General features: G+C 44.9%; 3 protein-coding genes across 4 annotated transcripts; 2 read left to right on the forward strand and 1 right to left on the reverse strand.

Moving 5' to 3' along the window:
- Positions 1–195: 195 nt before the first annotated feature.
- Positions 196–6,375, reverse strand: eif5 (eukaryotic translation initiation factor 5). Of its 2 annotated transcripts, none has more exons than XM_040199396.2 (12): positions 6,004–6,375; positions 5,127–5,364; positions 3,731–4,010; positions 3,555–3,636; positions 2,909–3,081; positions 2,714–2,825; positions 2,501–2,631; positions 1,968–2,129; positions 1,725–1,886; positions 1,468–1,632; positions 911–1,051; positions 196–617 (listed from the first exon to the last, which is right to left on the reverse strand). In XM_040199396.2, the coding sequence occupies exons 3-12, from the start codon at positions 3,800–3,802 to the stop codon at positions 519–521; spliced, it is 1,299 nt and encodes a 432-aa protein (XP_040055330.1). In that variant the 5' UTR covers positions 3,803–4,010; positions 5,127–5,364; positions 6,004–6,375; the 3' UTR covers positions 196–518. The 2 variants fall into 2 exon arrangements, with proteins under 2 accessions (XP_040055330.1, XP_077945397.1); XM_078089271.1 differs by having other exon boundaries at positions 5,954–6,027.
- A 4-nt stretch (positions 6,376–6,379) lies between these two features.
- vps29 (VPS29 retromer complex component) lies at positions 6,380–10,573 on the forward strand. The gene is made up of 4 exons (XM_040199398.2): positions 6,380–6,512; positions 9,043–9,234; positions 9,683–9,918; positions 10,070–10,573. The coding sequence occupies exons 1-4, from the start codon at positions 6,510–6,512 to the stop codon at positions 10,185–10,187; spliced, it is 549 nt and encodes a 182-aa protein (XP_040055332.1). The 5' UTR covers positions 6,380–6,509; the 3' UTR covers positions 10,188–10,573.
- A 2,850-nt stretch (positions 10,574–13,423) lies between these two features.
- On the forward strand, positions 13,424–19,237 carry LOC120833148 (uncharacterized). Its single transcript, XM_040200020.2, has 11 exons — positions 13,424–13,650; positions 14,548–14,968; positions 15,742–15,859; positions 16,024–16,101; positions 16,341–16,441; positions 16,536–16,637; positions 16,765–16,879; positions 16,970–17,077; positions 17,408–17,563; positions 17,651–17,772; positions 18,028–19,237. Exons 1-11 carry the CDS (start codon positions 13,548–13,550, stop codon positions 18,224–18,226), a joined length of 1,623 nt encoding a protein of 540 aa, XP_040055954.2. The 5' UTR covers positions 13,424–13,547; the 3' UTR covers positions 18,227–19,237.
- Positions 19,238–19,741: the final 504 nt, after the last annotated feature.

Consider the following 19,741-nt stretch of genomic DNA (forward strand, 5'->3'; position numbering starts at 1 on the left):
ATCACATAGTCCCGCGTTGCTTTACTTAACCCCCCAAAATAATACTTTTACCATTTCTTGTAAATTACTAAAAAGGGAATTTCTAAATGGCTGCTCTTCATCGTTTGTTCCATGACTTCAGCAGCACAAAGAAGTCCATTCATCTCATCCGGCTTCTGCAGACAGGAAACAGATAGCGGTGACACAGACAGAGCGTAGCGGATAGCAAAACATTCATTCTTTATTGACCGGAAAAATACAGTGAGCAAAAAAAAAAAACCAAAAAACATGTGCAGTCAAAATGATCCCCAAACAGCACGTGATTAAAATCCCCAAAGCGACTTCATTTCAACAAAATACATCTCAAAATTACAGAGTTAATGTGCAGCAAGTAAAGCGCTATGTTAAGTCATGCCACAAAGCAGAAGGTAGGGGTGTGTGTGTGTGTGTGGGGAGGGGGGGGGGGGGGGTTAGAGGGTACAGGGGAGCCAGAGTTGAAGCCACACAAGAACAGCATCATAATCATCATCCTCCGGGGCTCAGATGGCGTCGATGTCGATGTCATCCTCTTCCTTTTCGGGCGTGTCCGGTTTCACAGTCTCAACTCTGAGCTCGCGGGCGGAGGACGAGTACACCACCTGAGGGGGAGACGCACCGCGTTAATACTCCGCCCACGGACCAGTTAGACGGCAGCCGCACCCAAAAGGGTTTGATTTCTCCGCTTTGACTAATTTATAGCTTCATCGTCAGACAAATCCAGAATGTATGAAGATGCCAATATTGATCATTTGAAAAGTTAATTTAGTGAACTGAAGATTATTCTTTACCAAGTTTCCACATCACACATTTGACATACATATAGAGGTGTGTCGACTAAACCTCCATCTTTAATACTATTTAGAGCAGAAGGATTAAAGAGACAGTCCGTTACCTCCACGTTCTCGTCGTCTTCCTCCACCTCCTCCTCGCTGCCCCCGCTCTCCTCCTCGGCCTCTTTCAGCCATTTCACAAAGGGAGCGGCCTTGGCGTGGATCTCCTTGGCGAGTTCCTTAGAGACGTACTTCTTGGAAACCTGCAGAACACAATGATAATTAACTAATGATAATCTAAACTACACTAAACTAAACTGATTTAATCGCCTGCCTTCTGTCAACAGATCCATTTAATTACAGGCACTCAAACTAGATACATTTACACTTTCAAAGGGAAATTATAGTTCTAGGCGAGACAAAGTCAGACAAATCATTTTATATGTGAAGATTGAAGTGACTTTTCTCAATGCATGTTCGATAAATATTCACGTCCAAGTAAAACCATTTATTCTTAACAGTTGCAATAAGTCATTTAGCGGATGTTTAACAAAACTGAAAAGGTCTCTATTCACTGCTTCATATTTGTTATGTTTTTTTGGCTAAATCTCCAACATTCCATCCTTTTTAACTATTTGGTATATTTAACATCAAAAAAAATAGAGATATCTCCACCCACCTTCTCCGCCCAGGCGAAGATGACGTCCTCCTCCAGCAGGTCTGCGTCGTACAGGTCTTTGAGGATGATGGGAACTCGAGCCAGCAGCTGGACCTGATGCAGCTTCACCACACACTCAAAGCCGCCCAGCAGGTACTTCTGGGCCTTCTTGTTGTTGTGGCAGAACTGAGGACCAAAACAAGAACAGCAGCTCAGTTAAAAGACTGGAAGCAAAGGCCACAGACAGACTGGGACCAGTCCCCAGTGGTGGAGCTTACCCGCAGGAAGTGGCGCTTGTACTTCTTGATCTGGTCGCGGATGTTGACGCTGAAGAGCAGCTCGCTGAGGATGAGGGGGCCCATGGCCTTCACGTCCAGCCGCTCCGCCTCCGCCAAGATCTCCTTATCCGCCGCGTCGATGGTCCTGCTGTCCTTCTTGTGCTGGAAACCAGTGAAGTTCAGCATGTTGGTACAAGGTTACGGCTTCGTGGGGGGGGGGGGGGCAGCGTTAGACAGCGTTACCTTCACAAAGTTGTAGAAGAGGTTGACCCGCTCCTCCAGAGGTTTCTCCAGGTCTTCACTGAGCGTGAGGTTTTTGGCATGGTCGCTGATCTCCTCCATTCGCCTCCTCTGCGCCTCCTCTGTAGTCTCCTCCGCCCAGTCCTCGTCATCGTCGTCTCCATCCTGGGGGGGTCAGAGCAGATGTGGATTAGTGAGACGTCCGGTGGATTTAGGTCAGATTCATAATGAGCTGAAACTGTTCTAATCATCTACATGTGTGAGGATGTTCTAATGTGTCAAAGAAATAAACATGAAGGGCCGAGACTCAGAAATAAGACTTGCAAGACAACTGAGGCTTTGATTAATCTGCCTTTTGGGGCAGATACCAGTTCTCAAACAGGTTTTTAAGGCAGAAAAAGTGATCCACGCTCGTCTTAAATTACTGTTAGAAGGCCCCAGGACGCGCCTTAAAAAGTTCTGACCGAGTGAGTAACAGTCAGCGACTGGTGTCAAGATGATAAGCTGCTGCTAATCTCTAGACACTAGAAACCCACCACAGCTTTGGGAGCGTCAAAGTTCTCTTGGCTTCCAGCCTCTCCGCTGCCGGAGCCGTTCTCCTTGTCCTTCTTGCGGTTCTTCTTCTCTTTCTCTTTCTTTACAGATGCTGATCCGCCTTCGGTGCTCTCTGTAACGGGGGAGGCAAAGGGGTCGTTATGAGAAATGCCCGGCGGGGGAGGAAGTCCCAGGAGAGGCGGGCGGGGCGTCACCTGGTGGGTTTTTGAGGATGAAGGTGCACAGCTTGTGTCTGGTGTCGAGCATGCCGCGGTATCCACAGGCCTTACAGGAATTACCAATGGTTTGTTTCTTGGGATTGACATGCTGCGTGAAGAAAAAAATAATAATAAGTAATTCAAACCGGTCAGAGCTTCAGAACAAAGCTTCAGAACAAAGGTGGAAGTTACCAGGTCAGTTTCAGGGTTGTCACACTCGGGACACAGCACAAATTTTCTGATGAACCCATCAAGCATGTCCTGCAGCTTGTTCGCCTCGTGGGATCCGTTGACGATGTAACGGTCGTTTTTGCTATCAAACTGGGTCTGAGCACCGAGTTCACAACCAAAAAACTTGGTTGGGTCTGTGGAGAAGATCGGACACGATATCAGAGGTCACAACGTAGTAAAACTGTAGGCAACTTTTATTTATGCTAACGAGAATGGCTACATGGAAAAAGTTTAATCGCAAGGTAGAAATGTGTTTAAACACTTGGTAGAAAGGAATTTAGCAAGTTAGCAGAGTCCATCTTAAAGTTAGACACAATTTAATATTACATTTAACATTAACCTTTTCCCCTCAACATCCCGCCTCGATCAGAGAACATTTTTCTATTTAGATTTAGTGGGAGAGACCAGATGTTCTTAAAGTTATTTGAAGTAATTCCTTCATGTGGTTAGTGGTAAGTAAATATAAAAGATTATACAATTTTTTTTTTAAAAGTTTGAAAAGTTCAAAGCAGCTTAAAGCAGCTTTCACAGTCAGGCGTTTCCCAGGTCAAATACCACGTGGGAGGAATAAGAATCAAGATGATTGTGCAGGTTGTGTCCTACGTACATGTTGGAGGCCTGTTCAGCGCCTTCGCAACATCAACCATGTTGACAATGACCGTCTTGATTCCATTCCCTTTGCCTTCAACCTGGAAGATGAAGAAAGACATAAGACCACCATCAGAGAAAATAACTTGTTCCTTCCACAAAAACGTCGGCTCGATTAGACGTGCAGAAACCCACCTTGGCAATCAGACGGGGCATCTTGTAGCGATAGAACTGGTCTGACACGCTGCGGTTGACGTTGACAGACATTTTGGCTGAGTGTTAGCACTATCAGTAAGATAAAAGGATCTTGGTTGGGGATTTTTCGGGATCTTCTGTCTGGAAAAGAGGGGATGACATAAACGACTGCAAGCGCGCTCTGTCTCTGACATGAAAAACGCTGTGCCGCTGTGGCCGCAGGCTCCTTGCTTGAAGGCTAGATTTCCACCACACAGGTTCCAACGGCTGCGCAACAGCTCTGAAAGAGAAGAGCGACAAATCAATTAATATTTTATACAACTAAAAAAAAAAATATATCATGCGTGTTCTACTACACTATCCAAGCTAGACTGTAGTTTTAATGCTTTTTGCTCCCAAATGTTTTCCCAGTATCATACGTTATAACCAGTTACAACTCAAGTCAGAACTCATTTATATTAAATTATGATTAGGTAAATTAATTAATAACCAAATGGAATATTTGGATTTAAAAAATATCAAATAAGGTTCTGGGAAATTGGGTGTAACGATATTTTTTGTCAACCACCAATGCACAATTGTATTTTTAAATTTTAGGTTGAAAACCCACAAAGTAAAACCAGATTACAGTGGTGCAGATCATTTGAATGACAGCCACTATTTATCCAGACCAGAGCTGGGACACAGCAATGTTAGCCCACAAGGACAGACTCTGACAGCCGGGGTGGGGGCCACTGCAGAGCCCATTATATAAATAACACTTATACAAGCTTGACCATTACTACCTGTGAGGCCAGGCATAAATATGAAAGGCCTCTGCACTCAGAAAAATCAAATCCAGGAATCGTCCATGTGATCCGACAGCATTACAGTTTAGTCCAAAGGAATATAACAGCCAGGCAATAAACTGGATGCCTTTGTGGCGCAATACGTACACTAATTGTTTAGTGAAAGCCTTTTGTAGTACGAGGGCCTCTGGCTTTAAGGCCTTCTCTTGTTATTAGGTCAAAAACAGGAGGCCTAGCAGCTGCAAAACAACTCTCCCCCTGTGAGGGATTTAAACACCCGCTGGTCTGCAGTGACCCGGCCGGGTCGGAGCGATCCGACATGAAATGACTCATTTTGACAGTGACACCAGGATGTCGCTGATGCGTCTCAGGAGGGGGGGGGGGGGCAGAGGTCGAGGCTATCTCGTGGGGGAAGCTAACTAGCGTAGCTAGCTGCTTGGTGCAGAGTGCGTCATACAGCCACTGCACACGAGTGAGGGGACTGGGAGACGCCATTTTGACAGAGTGGCTCGGAAAACTTGCCATATTGCACAATTACCACGCTGGAAAAAATATAAACCACGCGTCGTACATCTAAAAACGGGGCGTCCGCTCTTCCTAAAACTTACCGTTTTCGCAAAACAAAGACATAAACACAACGCTGATCGTCCAAGAGCCGCAGTGAACGCTGGTCGATGGCTGGTGCTGGTGTTGTATCGATGGCAGCAGCAGCAGCAGGGGTTCTTAATGGGGGTTCGGCTCTCGAGGACGCACAGTCAAACACCCTAAAGCGTCCAAACGGTGCAGGCGCCAGACTCAGAGGCGGACGGGGGGGTTATCCGGAACGTCCTCGGGGTTTGGGGGGACCTTTGGGGGGGGGAGAGGCGCATTGTTAGCCACGCACACTGCGCACTAGAGCATGCTAACGTTAGCATCGCCGGCTGTCGTCGAGCATTCGTGAGGGTGGCTTCAATTGTCACGTTGCCTGTAACTATTGTTCGAAAGGAACAAAGTCGGGGGGATTCTCAACGATTCCGTTATGTCACGTGCTAACGTGACGTTTACTGCGGAGAGCGGCTAACCACGTCTGGCTAGCGTGACATGGTTAATATTAACGTTAAACATGTAGTATCACCAGATTATAAAACACACACATACATATATGTATATTTCATTATAGTACATTCATTTGCGATGATACAATCACACACTACGCCAAAAACAGAAAACCGCGTCATCGTTAGACCGTTACATAAACGGGCGCTCACGGCATTATATGACTCCAGGAAATAGCCAGAGCCCATATGCTAAAGCCTAGTGACGTCTCACGGTTAAGAAACGAGGGCTGACGACGCGCTTGGGTGAGGATAATATATGGCCGACTGACGCCGTCGGAGATGGTTTAGCTAACGACATTATCGCACAGAAATTACGATCATCGAAGTGAAATCCACACCAGAAAAAAACAGGCTGAGGAAAACGTGTTGAAATACTTCCACCTCTTACCTCTCGAATGTTCTGCGAACCTCTGCTGCTCACGTCTGCTTTACTGGCGGATGTCAAGGTAACAGACGTCACCCACTTCCGCTCACAGTCTCACTTTCAGTTTAAAAGTCCGCTTCCATCGCACTTGCTTTATGTGCATTCACTCAAGTACCGTATAAAGTGACCTACATGTGCTTACTCAAATTATAATGTGAGTGTTTATTATTACAATTTACCGCTACGATTTGTAGATTAACATTTTTTAATCTTGAAAAGCTTGAAAAGCTTCAAGATAAATAAAATGTTAGCTACTAATGGTATCTTACAGGACATATTGTAAGGCTTAATAGCGCCCACCCCACTTACTTCGCATTTAATGTCACCTTGTTTTGAAAAGCCCAAACGGAAGTGCAAGCCTATACATTGACGCACACGCTGCCCTCCTCTTCTCTCATTGGCTGACGGCCTGACGTTGTACGTGCGTAGGCGCTTCCTCAACTTGACTAGCAGAAACTGCAAAATAGAAGATGGTGAGTATTGAAATGGCGTTAAAGGGCGTCATTTTCCCTCCTTTGCGGCTCGCGCGTCGAGCACGTTGGTCGCTCCGTGTTTTCCATGACTAGCTGTCGACGTGAGGAGGGGGGCGTAATGCTTTTAAACGCGCCCACACAGTCGAAATGTCAGTTTTTTTCAGGGGGGGAAGCTTCATTCCGAGATGGACCATCGGTCACATGACAGCTGAGCAGTTCGCTGCCCCGAATATTCCGCATAACAAGCAGCATTAAAGTCACTCTTTTTATTCGCACTGTGGTCTTTCAGCTCGCCACGTGTGTCCATCAACCGCTCTTGTTGTCTGTTTAAATGGAATCACGACATTTTTTCACTTTTTCCTGCATGCTAGCCGTGCTAACATGCTAACAGCTACTTTATCTATTGAGGCGCTGTCGTGTGCGGCGGTGTTGTTTATGGCTCAGTTATTGACCCGAGCTCGAACTGCGATGAACGCAGCCAAGAAATAAGACCGGCCGCTTCTTACATTAGTGTTAAAACAGCGGCACGCGTTGTGTTTTAGTCATTTCATTCATTCTTTGGCTCCGTCTTTATTCATCCGATTGAGGTTGTACCATAGTGACGTAACGTTATACATATCATTTACTGAAGTAAAAGTACTAATACCAACATGTGAGAATACACCACCACAAGTACAAGTACTGCATCCAAACCCTTACTTAATTTAAAGTATGTACCAAAACACGCTGTAAAAGTGCTAATAGTGAATTAAAATGTTCCCTCTTAGTATTTTACTGCTATAAACATTTTTTTTGTAGCCTGCTGCATTAATGTTGCATTATGTTGCTCTTTTATATCCTGTTGGTTAGTTTAATCTACATCAATGCATCATGTTCTATAAGATGTTTTATCTCGGTTTTCAGCTTCGTGACAATAGATCTCTGTAAACAAAGATATTAAACTGTATTTAATTTATGTAGTGGAGGAGACATGAACGTGAAGAAGCATGAATATAAATACTAAAGTACAAGAAAGTAGCTTAAATATACGTACTTTGTCACAACACTTTGATTTGCTTCCTTGTATGATTTTGCTACGTCACTCAGGTGAAAACCACATCATCATCATCATCATCATCATCATCATCACTAACCTTTTATTATTTGAATGATTAATATCTGTCTACTTAATCCATTCTCTTTTTAATTTCTAATTTAAGTTTTCCCCTCTCGTCCCAACTCCTTCTTGTGTTTGTTCCTCTCTTCGTGTCGTTGATCACGCCCCTCGTGTCGCTCTCTCTCGGTGCACATCCCTCCGCCCTCACCCTCCCACCCCCCACACCCCCACCTCTCATTGCCCCGTCTCCAATCAACCAGGCTGGTCACCGGGTAAGTGCCCCCCCCCCCCACCCCGCTCTGTTTTTGGCTCCATGTTTCTTGTGCTCGCTCCTCTTCCTCACTAACACGGCGGTTTGGGGTCGATCGGCTGATGCTCTAACGACACGCGCTGCTCTCGGCTTTGCTCCCAAACAACAATTACTCACGTACCCGAGAAGCCTGGAAGTGAGTCGGAGTAGGAAAGAGGAAGCGCCCATCTGATATCTCACAAACCTGTATGTGAATCTGCTGTGACTCAGACGTTGTGGAAGGTGTCTCCTCTACTGGAGACTCCTCTGTTCCAGAACACAAACTCTCAACACTTGTGAAGGGAGGCCTTCCAACAACGGGCCGGAGACATTTTACTAATTGTTTAGTGTGAGGAAACACAAATGCATTGACGCTGTTTTGGTTTTGGGGTACAATAACATTTGATGCTGAAACTAGACTTCATAAGTGACTCTAACAAAAAAAAATACTTAATGACAGAAAGTCATTAAGTCCTAGTTTCTCTTCCCTCTGCACCGTTTTATCAGATAACTGGTGTAACATTTAATGTAAATGTTGTTTTGTCTCTTATGAAAGTCGTGAGATGCATCACGATTTAACATTCTCGGCCTCTCTGCTCTCCAGTGGCGGCACAGAGTTCTTCATGGGTTTCATGTTTAGTTTGAACCCGGGAGTTTGCTGGTTTTTGATTATTGACCCTTTGTGCTGTGTGAAAACATCATTAGCTCGCTCTCACGTCCTAAATCCATTATTGACTGTCTGAATTCGGCTGTGCTGGTTCAATCCATTTGTTCCCATCATTATATAAGAAGTTACCGTCCAGTTTGAGTCCAGACACTCAATAAGCTCGGCTTGTTACTCACAAACACGGCTCTCGCACAAGGTTTAGCTCGGTGAATTCAGCCCATAGACCCACCGGAGACCCACCGGACGGGAATTCACCCGGAGAACATCAAACTGAACAGTATTTCAAAAAAGATATAAGACAACTCTGTGACAAATAACCAGGGAACACAGCGGCTCTGGTGCATCCCACAGAGCTCTGTCCTCGGCCCACTCTCAGCCCTGAGTGCCCAGATGTTTCCCCTCTCAGCCTGAACGCTCCCTCCTCAGTGGGTGTCTAACGTGTGTGTGTGTGTGTGTGTGTGTGTGTGTGCGCGTGTAGTTGGTCCTGGTGTTAGGTGACCTGCACATCCCCCACCGGTGCAACACCCTGCCAGCCAAGTTCAAGAAGCTGTTGGTCCCGGGGAAGATCCAGCACATTCTCTGCACGGGCAACCTCTGCACCAAGGAGAGCTATGACTACCTGAAGACGCTCGCCGGGGACGTCCACATAGTCCGAGGAGACTTTGACGAGGTGTGTGTCAATGAGCCGTATCCATCACACCACAAAACACAAGTAGACTTAATCACTTCATGCAGGTTTTAATATGAAAACGATATAAAGTGCTGTTTCCAAGGATGTCCTGCTTTTGGGGGGTTTTATTACTTTTTTTATTTAAGACATCACCCTGAATATTTTATAAATCAATGGGTTAATCTGAGTAGTTGATAATAAAAGTCAATAAAAGTCCATGAGGAATTACTATTCAGATCATTTTATAGGGTTTTAAACTAAAGGGTGCAGATGGTAAAAATGACGTGGCCTGATATTTCATTGAAGGGAAATAAAAGGCATCTCTTGCCGGTAATAAAGACTGATTACGGTGTAATTAATAGTTATTGGTCCCTCCTCTCTGGTCGAGTTTTATGTTCCTGGTTGGGTTTTTTCCATAAACCTGGTGTGTTTTCTCGCTGCCTCCCAGAACCTGAACTACCCGGAGCAGAAGGTGGTGACGGTGGGCCAGTTTAAGATCGGCCTCATCCACGGCCACCAGGTGATCCCCTGGGGCGACATGGCCAGCCTGGCGCTGCTGCAGAGACAGCTGGACGTGGACATCCTCATCTCCGGGCACACGCACAAGTTCGAGGCCTTCGAGAACGAAAACAAGTTCTACATCAACCCCGGTTCGGCCACGGGAGCCTACAGCGCGCTGGAAAGGTACAAATGAAGAAAAAACACGACAATCGAGATCGTTTTCTTTAATATTAGAAAAACGTAAACGACGCAATAAACTGATGAATTAGTACTGAAAGCCGAGGTCAGTCCATACAACCCGATTCTAACGCACATCTGTCTTCTCTCCTCACAGCAACATCATCCCCTCTTTTGTATTAATGGACATCCAGGCTTCCACAGTGGTGACGTACGTTTACCAGCTGATCGGCGACGACGTCAAGGTGGAGAGAATCGAGTACAAGAAGTCCTAAGGGAGGCGTGAGGAGGAGGAGGATGAGGAGGAGGAGGAGGAGGAAGGGGTGGAGTTGGCTCAGTGTGTCGTTTCATTCCTTTCCCAGCAGGGGGCAGCAGCTCCCCTGCAGTCACCACAATGTTAATGCCGTAACAAACTGTTCGGTAAATTAACTCATCAAAGAAATGTGTATCATATTGTTTATAAGTCATCAGCGTTTGCTTGCGTCCAAGCTGTCATTTGGTAACCGTAGAGACACAATAATGTCACATGTATTTGTCATCAAAAGAAGTATGTGGTGCCCTTTTTCTTTTCCTTTGTTGTCATTTTGTGGCCTTTAGCTTCATGTAGTCGGCTTTTTTTCAGTTGATTTATTTCCCACAATAAAGGTCTTATTTCACTCTATCAGGTGTTTTGTTTTAAATATCTGACAGATGGATAAATTGATGAATGGACGATAGACAGACTGATAGAGAGTGAACTGTGCATCTTTTTACACCAGAAGTCCAGTATGTCCACATCCTTTTGGGTTAATGGTGGAATTTGTTGTGTAAATAAGTTCCACGGTTTCTCAAACGGCAACAATCAAAATGGTCATTTGAAATTTGTTGAAAATTACACATATGATATAAATCAGAGAAAGTAATAGTACATTAGCAATGCAGTGGTTCTGTTGATATGACCATCTTTTATAAAACACATGAAGCAGGTGAGGAGAAAATGAGATTTACAACTTATAAAGGTAATTTGATGTCATAAATATGCACCAGAACATAAAGGTCTGAGGTCCAGATGAAACCTAAATAAATAAAATCCCTCTCCCTTTAAGAAGCAGTTCTGTTGCTGCTTGTTGTGGTCGATGTTGAAGGGCCCAATAGAAAAGATGCCTGCGGTTGTCATGGGAACACTAACAGATGAGAGCCCATCGCTCGTCTCTCACACTGGATGTGAACACGTGATTTCCTGCAACAGGGGACCATTGTTAATATTGCAGGGTGCAATTGAGGGAAAGTTTGAAGCTCACCTGAAGGCGTGACGGTGAGAGCAACAATCTACCTGTCAGAATTTTTGGGACTTTCCCAAATAAACAAGACGACAATTGATTCGGTTTAGAAGTTGAAATTCCTCCCTGGAAGGGAGGGAGGGAGAGGAAGAGGTGATGTTTGGTTTGGGGAGGTTATCAAACCGCTCTGTGTGTTTTGGCTGCACGTCGGGTCCGTTGATCGAAGGCTTCTTCTCTCTGAACACTGGTGAGCTGCGACTCGGGCTCAGCTGTGAGCTTTCCCCTCAGGTCCATTCTCCTCACATCCTTCTGTCGCCATAGAAACCTCTCAGGTTTTGTCTCATTAACTCGATGGAAAGCTGAGACATTATTTGGGTTTCCTCTTACTTCTGCTTCTTTACGGCAAGAAAAACTGCACTTAACCATCATTGGTTAATTTAGTCCTGTGGACAAGCTGCAGCCAGTGAGACGCACCCCTCGGTCCACACGGGTAAACCGGGCGTGTCGTTTCCCGTAAAGCCTCGGCCTCACGGGAAAGCAGGGGGAGGGATTTGCAGGGTGCAGTTCAAGTCAGGTGAGTCCTTTGTGCCCCAAGGTGACAGGAGGGGAGGAATAAAAGGAGATAAATGCTTCTGTCCGGAAGAAACAACAATCAGTGATCGGATTCTTGCACAGGACGGAAAATAATCCACCTGCTGTCCAAACATCACTAACCATTCATTCAAGTATTTTCCCTCAGAGGCCCAGAGAGAAGCTCGACATTGAGCATGTGTTACTTTAACATTGTTTATCCTCGATGACTCAGCTCCCGATTGGAAGGTTCCAGCTGGACTTCTGCATTAACGGCCACTAGAAAGCCAGCGTGCAGGCGGGTAGAGATTCCTTCTTCAAACTTCAAACCCACCCATGTGAAATATTCGTGTACCTGCGTCGCTTTGTTTGATAGGAAAGGTCATTCAGGGACGTCCCACGTGGGCTCTGTGTGAGGAGGACTGGGGGGGAATTCCCCTGATACACTGCTATGATCACACACACACACACACACACACACACACCTACAACTGCCTCCTAACTAAAGCCTGCCAACGTAATATGAGCTCAGCCCTTTCATCTAAATCCTTATATGTTCTTATTTTTACAGCATTGATTGTAATTTTCTTCCATTTCTTATTTCTGTTTCCTGCTTTTTTGTACTTTCATTCTTAAATAGATTTTCTCTTTTCATTCTGCACACTCAAGGAAAGGTCCATGAACGGTGACCTACTTAATAAACGCAACACTATTATTTACATATTTGAAGTCTCTCTGGTGTGTTTCCTTTCTATAGCAATGTGCCAGTAGGTGAAACCAAGATAAAGCCTTTCCACTCACGACCGCACAATGGAAGCCTGTTTGCTATCTATGACCTCCAAGCTAAGCACCTGTGTACACAGTGTGGTTACCTATCAAAAGCACCGTCACACCTCTAGAGCTTGCACGTATAACGTTTATTACAAGAAATATAAATAAATATATCTTGATTTAAATTGTGGGCGGCACAGCAAGAAGGTCCTGGGTTCGATTCCGCCCAGTGGCCTTTCTGTGTGGAGTCTGCATGTTCTCCCCGTGTCTGCGTGGGTTCTCTCCGGGTTCTCCGGCTTCCTCCCACAGTCCAAAGACATGCTCTGGGGATCAGGTTGATTGGGGACTTTAAATTGCCCGTAGATGTGTGAATGTGAGTGTGAATGGTTGTGTGTCTCTGTGTAGCCCTGCGATTGGCTGGCGACCAATCCAGGGTGTACCCTGTCTATCGCCCGAAGTTGGCTGGGATGGACTCCAGCCCCCCCGCGACCCTGTGTGCAGGATAAGCGGTTTGACAATGGATGGATGGATTTAAATTGCCGCTATTCTATTTTATACCACTGACACAGCATTGACACAGCATTGACACACGGACTTATGAAGCCTGTGAAGGGAACTTTATTCACACATCAAGCGTTTATGGAGCGACATTGTTGTTCATTAGGAGTCAGTGATGAATCTCACTCCACAACTCTCGTTTTTGGCTTTTGGCTTTCTGGCTTTTAGGAGAAAAATGCAACGAATACATGTTGGGTATGAACGCCTTAAACTATGCCATCGTACGGCTATGATGCTATTGTAGAAAGTTCAGTGGTAATGGCAGCACCTGCTAGTCCTGTCATGGCTCCTCTCAGCATGATGCACTAACTTTACCGTTGGGAATCCTCTCCACACGAAAACGAAAGTAAGGACAAGTGTTCATTGGGAAACCCCATTTGTCTTCCTTCATGAAGCAGGAGAGCGAGAGTGGAGTCTCAAAGGAAAGCCTCACTCTGCAGCAACGTGCACCCCTTCAATCTCACAGCCGAAAAGGAGATGGAGAAAATGAGAGGATTGACAGGATTTGGCAAACTTGGAAGGACGGACAGCACAAGACGTTTAATGGAGAAGAACCAGGAGGACGAGGTCATACCGGACGGTAAGACTTTTATCAGTATTCATTTAGGCTCACGGAGAAAATGGCCATCCTCTATATCTTCTCTCTGTGGTGTGCTGTCTGTGGAGTGATCGGCACGTTCCTATCATATGATCGGCATGTACCACACGTGATTCAATGCAACATAAATATGATGCATAGCAGTGTATCTTCCCTATTGTTCTCATAAAAATGTGTGTTTTGAGTATGACTAATACTATTAACTTCTGTCTTTGCAAAAGACAAAAAAAATTGCAAAACGCATAGTCATAAAAGATACTCATGTATATGGGACTCACATGTGGATGAGGAGGCGGGTCCATGCCGACATGCCGTTCTGGGATCGGCTCATGCCGTTCTGAAAAAAGAACCTGCCACCTGCCACTTTTGAATCTCGGTGTGCAGTTGTCTGTAAAAGTTATATTGTAAATATGTGAACGTTTTGTTTGCTTTTTTACTGTGATGTCATCTCTCTGTGGTGGTCATCAGGTTGTTGCTTTTATTGTTTGAGTTTTTACCACGTAAAGGGCCTTTGGGGACCTTTTAGAGCACTTTTTAAAGTATTTTTGGAACCTCTGAAAACTGAGATACGCAGTGTTGAACTAATAAAAGAAGACACAGGGCTGTACAAAGTATTGCTTTTACTCTTCTGATTCTCGTCTGAAAACAGGTCAATGTATGAAGCATAAAAACTGTGACCATTCATTACAAATGGAGCAAATTATCAAGTAAAAACTGGAAAAACGTCAGAATAAAGTCTAAGTTAATACGTACGTCTAATTAGTAACCAAGTACTTAGATGCATTCTGCCACTAGGATTAACGCTCACAAGTCACCTGATCTGCCACACGCATGGTTCATTATTTGTAATATTGATTGTAGTATTTGGCTCGTCCACAGGGCCCGAGCTGGCTCGCCCCAGCTGCGACACCTCGACCCAGAACCCTCAGAGCAACCACGAGGAAAGTGAGAGACGGATCACAAGTGAGGAGGCGGCCGGACTTCTCTGCGTGGCCCCCGATGCTTTGACCTCCGAGGCCGGACGCCCGCAGTCCGTCGTTGGCCTCATAGAGGTGTTTCTGGAACAGCACTTCCCGAAGATACCGGCCGACGTGGAGCAGACCTTAAGTCGCCACCTGCTGGAGGTGCAGGAGACGCTGCTCAGGGAGCTCGTGAGGTTGGCCCCCCGACTCCATTCTGAGGGATTGTTGGAATGCTGCCACCAGCAGACATTTAAACATCTTGATCATCTACTTCGGATGATCCGCATCCCCAGAGAATTGTTATTTCTGATTAACTGGGTCCTACATACATATCTGAGGTATCTATCTTTACTTGATAATCCAGTTTATCTTACCAGGTAAACACGCTTGTATTAGAAGAACACTTTTATTTCTCCTGTTGTCGCGGTTTAATTTGTGTTGCTGCATCATGACAATCGACCTTTCCTGTATCTGTTCAAACTAAAAGCCCCCTCGTCCTGTTTCAGTGATCGGTGAGTCTCTGGAGGTTAAACTGTGTTATTTCAGATACAGCTGCTGCCACCTAGTGGTGCTTCTATGTCAGTACAAAACCTGGACCTGAACACATGTTCAGTATTTACATGTGTGTACATGACAATAAAATGCATTCCTGTCAGTTAGCATGCAACGGGAGGGGTAATGGCATTTAAGTAGTGAGAGGTGAGAGAATGTACGTCGCCTTCTTGTTTAGACAAATATTAGGCTGCACAAACAACGGGAACAGAGGTAGCCTAGCTTTATGTGTCCATAACTCACAAGTTAAATCTCATTTAAATAACTGCTCCACATCATTACATAGTTCCACGCATGATGCATTGTATACGGGGCTAGTTGTCAGTTTTACACTTTAGTATTTTGGATTAAACAAAGAAGAACAGCTGGTAGGCGGGTTTGTTGATTACTGGTCAAAGCTAGGCTAACCGGTTCCCCCTGGTTCCAGTCTTTGTGCTAAGCTAAGCTAATCATCTGCTGGCTGCCACTTCATATTTACTGACAGATATTTTGCTCAAACAAATAGAATATAATATTTGGTTCTGAGTAAGAAGGTATTTATCTTTGTGTTTTTTTCCAGCCGGGACCTGCTTGGTCATCCTGACCTTCAGTGCACAGATCCCATAAAAAAGATCGACCTCCTGCTGTTAACACGGTGGACGTCCCAAGCGGAGGAAATATTGTTTGAAATTCTGATGGTATGAATATTATTTTTTCCGCAGCATGTTACTACCATTCTGTTTGTGTGTATTTATTGTGTGCTACACTGACCAAAACCCACTAATGTCATGCAGTATTTCTGAATTACATATATTTTCTAAATGTATCATTGAGTGTATCTGCGTGTACCTCTGGTTCACAGAGAGATATCGGCCGTTGCCTGGAGAAGATCCTGCAGATGGAAATGAGCCACGATGATCTTTACGTGGACGCGATTCAGGTATTCACTGACCCAGATGTGTTACTATGGGAGTCTGTTGTTAGTCAGATGGAAAAGGATTTCGGGCACAACTTTATATTCCAATGAATTTATTTACACAGTAGTTTGTTTAAAGCATCTCAATTTGGATAGACATTTTGAATACTCTTTTTCAAGTAAATATTTGTTTTACTTTTTTCCTCTATTTGTATTTCTTTTATAATAACATTGTTTCCTTCCTGTTGTTGTTTATCATTAAGTGCATTGACGCCGTGCCCCAAAATGTCCTCAAAATCAGCCCACAACTGTCTGATAAGCTGCAGGAGGGTTGCATGCGAGAGCTGCTGTGGTTTCTGAAAAAGTGAGAATAAATTATAGATTTTCACGTAGACATTATGAGCATGACAATGAACCTTAAGTCGTCGCTAATATTGCATGTTTTCTGTGGTTTGTAGGTTCACGGCGGCGCAGAAGGACCTTCTGAGAAAGAAAGCAAAAATGGACGAACCAGAAACAAAAGATTTTTTCAGGAATTTGAAGAACTGTAAAGGACTCAAGTGAGGATTTGTAATAAAATTTAAGTTTCATAAAGCACTTTTTATTTGCAAAACAATGTTTCTAGCAAAAACACAGTCTTAAAACAACATATAGAAATGTAGCTGTAATACATCTTTTTCCTCCCAGGCAGTACATCCAGGAAAAAGACAAAGAGAAAAAATACCCTCTCATGGAAATCATTGAAGACATGGAGGCTTTTACTTTGAAACTCCTGAGGGAAATCTTCGCTGACATCGCAGAGGTCAACTTCTTCAACTTCAATCAATCAATCGAAAGCGGCTTATGTTTTGAGGAATGTCAAAACTAATATTCATGTTTTGTTCAATCGCAGAGCCGCCTGAAGAAATACTTCAAATCACAGAATAAGGAATTCTCCCTCTTGCTCGATGACGTAAGAAGCCTCCTCTCAGGTCTGTCCGACTACGAGGACGTTCAGATGGTATGTCGAAGGATCGGAACAATCTTTTGTTCCCTCTTAAATGTGTACTGGTGAAAGATTAAAATATCAAACGATGACAATGACACCACAAAAGAAAGACACAAAATCCAAAAAAACACGTTTATGTTTAGCTTTTGTCATTGTGAGTCTTTTTATGCTCTTACTATGTAGAATAGTCACATTTGTTAAACATTTGCCTTTTATCAAAGGATGCCCGCTCCCGCCAATTCATGTACTTCCGGTTACCAGCATTTCATTTGTAGATATAAATGAATAAATATGTTCAGACGTGAGATAAATAAGTTGTTTCTCTTCTCGGTAAAAACTCAGAGAGTGATGGACGAGGCCTACAAGCTCCTCGCTCACGTTTACCTCAAACGCCTCGTCGGAACGCGCCTGAGCCGCCTGAGGAGGCGCTGGCAGCCCGACGTGGGACGAAGGGTCACCGAGGACGCCGAGCTGCTTCACCACTTCCTCGCGGATCTGGTGAGGCCGGCGCTCTGCTCGCCCTGGCGCCTTCGTTGCTGCCATTTACTCATCCTGCAGCTGAACTGTGTGTTGCGTTTGCGTCAGGTTCCCGGGGTCGCTGGCTGGAACGCCATGCTGCTGAAAGTCGAAGATCTGTTGAGCGTCGAGAGTCTTGATGTGATGAAAGTGACAGCGGCGGAGATGCAGAAGGAGTGTCACCCGGGGAGGTAAAGGGTTGTTGTGTGTTGTTTAAGTTGTTTAGGAGGAGCGATCACTAATCAGAAATAATCTATTGATTAATGATCTGCTCTGTTAAAGCGCTAAAACTAGCCTGCGTGCTAACATTACTTTTTAACAATGCTACGTGCGTTTTCTCGGCTGTCCGTTGACTTGCGTTTCCCAAAGTGGGATTTTCTTAAAGTCGCCGCCTAGTGGCCGCTAGCGGAAGTGCGCGTCACTGACTGCGGGTGTTTCGTCTGCAGCGGTGACCTGCAGCTCCTGCCCGCGCTGCTGCAGTGGCGAGGTCTCTCCGGATCCCAGATCAGGGACGTGCAATATGCCATGATGGACCTACCCGGCTTTCAACTCCCACCCACGCCTGCTTCCTGCTTCTCCTGCTTCACCTGGTGCTGCGCGCCGGAATCCACGGTTGTCAGCGAGGAGGACGGCTCTCAGATCTGATGCAAGGGAGTTGGAATAAGCTTCAAGTGTACGTTATGTCACTGGTGTCGCTTCCTTTCAGGTGTCGTTGTCGTATAAGGAAATATACATATTTGTCGGGACATTTGCACATCGTTGACAGTACCGTTATGTTTTGTGCATCAACTTGTTGCAGATCGGTCAACCTGTGCGCCTCCCGTCTCATTCTTACTGTATTTATGCACGAGGCTAAAGTGCAGCAAAAAGGCCGTGACTTGTGCGTGGAATGTGGACGCAGGTTTCCGAAGCGAAGCTCAGCGACAGCGGGTTGGGGCCTCGTGACGTTGAGCGTCGCGTCTGCCCGAAAAAGCGTAATAAGAGGGAAGAGGAATAACAAGAGTTTGAGTTTGAACACGCCGCCTGATTGCTCGCTTGTGAAAAAAACCAGAAACCTTTAGCAGATGTGTGACTTCCAGAGAAAGCTGCTCTCTTTGCTCGTTACTGCTCATCAGGCTTTGTTGGCCTGCTGGCCAGAATAAGTCGCCTGGAGGGCCGTGGACAGTGAAGATTATGCGTCTTTTTGCCGCAGAGCCAAAGCTCTGATAATCCAAAACACAAGAACAAAGAATTCAGAGGCACTAAAGGGAAAAAGTTCACTTGACTTTTACAAAAAGGACTCTTTTGTTTCAAACCCTTTAAGGACCATTTGTTGTTTCCTTTGTGTGCTGAGAGTTTTGAGCTGCACTGATACTAAGCTCTGTCTCTTCATTATGATGAAACGTTGCACATTTCCAAACTTCACTGTAAAGATTCTTCTCAGTATTTATTTCAGTTTGTATTTAGTGGTTTTAATTCCCTCTTCATTCCCGGTACGAAGTCATATTTTCTGCTTTAATTTAACAGTGAATTCCTTTTAACTTTATTAATGTTGTACATTGTGTTACTTTGTGGTGGTTCGTGTAGTTAATAAGTTGCAAATAAGGTTAAAGGGGCAAAACAAACAAAAACGCTTTTCTGTCAGTAAAGAAATGAATAAACCGATTCCCCGGAAAGGAAGACTTTGCCTGCGTGTTCATTGAACGTCACCAGAGGGAGACAAACATCGAACAGAAAACAGATCCCAGAACAGCTTCTCCATCCAGGGCGCGTGCCCCCAGAATGCAGCTGTGGCTAAATAAATCACTTAGAAAGTTTAGTTCCCAGAGAACGAGAGGACTTTTTTTACAACGTTATGTATTCAGTCACAGAGGCTCTAGTTTATTAAGAAATTCTGTTTAAAGTGTAAAAGATGGATGAAATTTAAAAGATAAATTATGAAAAACTTCTTCAGGAGCAAAAACAAGCCTCTGTTGTCTGTATCGGAAAACATTCCGATGGCCGAGGCCCAAAAAGCTCCATGTTGATGCTTAAAGTTTATGACCAAAAAACCCCAAATAAACAGCCGGGCTCGGTGGCTCGCAGCAGGAAAGCGAGCTCGTCCTCTTCACTCCCTCTTGTTGCCGTGGCTCCCCCTCGTCTTCCTGAGCACATCCTTCCTCTCACACCGACACGCACTCA

This window comes from Gasterosteus aculeatus, chromosome 15 (assembly GCF_964276395.1).
Source record: "Gasterosteus aculeatus chromosome 15, fGasAcu3.hap1.1, whole genome shotgun sequence".
In the NCBI taxonomy this organism is placed as follows: domain Eukaryota; kingdom Metazoa; phylum Chordata; class Actinopteri; order Perciformes; family Gasterosteidae; genus Gasterosteus; species Gasterosteus aculeatus.

What these genes read in the sequence shown, in the direction of transcription:
- LOC120833148 (XM_040200020.2), top strand. Translation starts at nt 13,548, where the DNA reads ATGGAGAAAATGAGAGGATTGACAGGATTTGGCAAACTTGGAAGGACG. An exon ending in CTGCTGTGGTTTCTGAAAAA is followed by an intron (nt 16,442 to 16,535) that starts GTGAGAATAAAT and finishes TGTGGTTTGTAG; the next exon opens with GTTCACGGCGGCGCAGAAGG. An exon ending in ACCACTTCCTCGCGGATCTG is followed by an intron (nt 17,564 to 17,650) that starts GTGAGGCCGGCG and finishes CGTTTGCGTCAG; the next exon opens with GTTCCCGGGGTCGCTGGCTG.
- eif5 (XM_040199396.2), bottom strand. Translation starts at nt 3,802, where the DNA reads ATGTCTGTCAACGTCAACCGCAGCGTGTCAGACCAGTTCTATCGCTAC. An exon ending in CATCCTCAAAAACCCACCAG is followed by an intron (nt 2,632 to 2,713) that starts GTGACGCCCCGC and finishes CCCCCGTTACAG; the next exon opens with AGAGCACCGAAGGCGGATCA. An exon ending in TCTTCGCCTGGGCGGAGAAG is followed by an intron (nt 1,052 to 1,467) that starts GTGGGTGGAGAT and finishes TGTGTTCTGCAG; the next exon opens with GTTTCCAAGAAGTACGTCTC.
- vps29 (XM_040199398.2), top strand. An exon ending in TCCGAGGAGACTTTGACGAG is followed by an intron (nt 9,235 to 9,682) that starts GTGTGTGTCAAT and finishes GCTGCCTCCCAG; the next exon opens with AACCTGAACTACCCGGAGCA. An exon ending in GCCTACAGCGCGCTGGAAAG is followed by an intron (nt 9,919 to 10,069) that starts GTACAAATGAAG and finishes CTCTCCTCACAG; the next exon opens with CAACATCATCCCCTCTTTTG.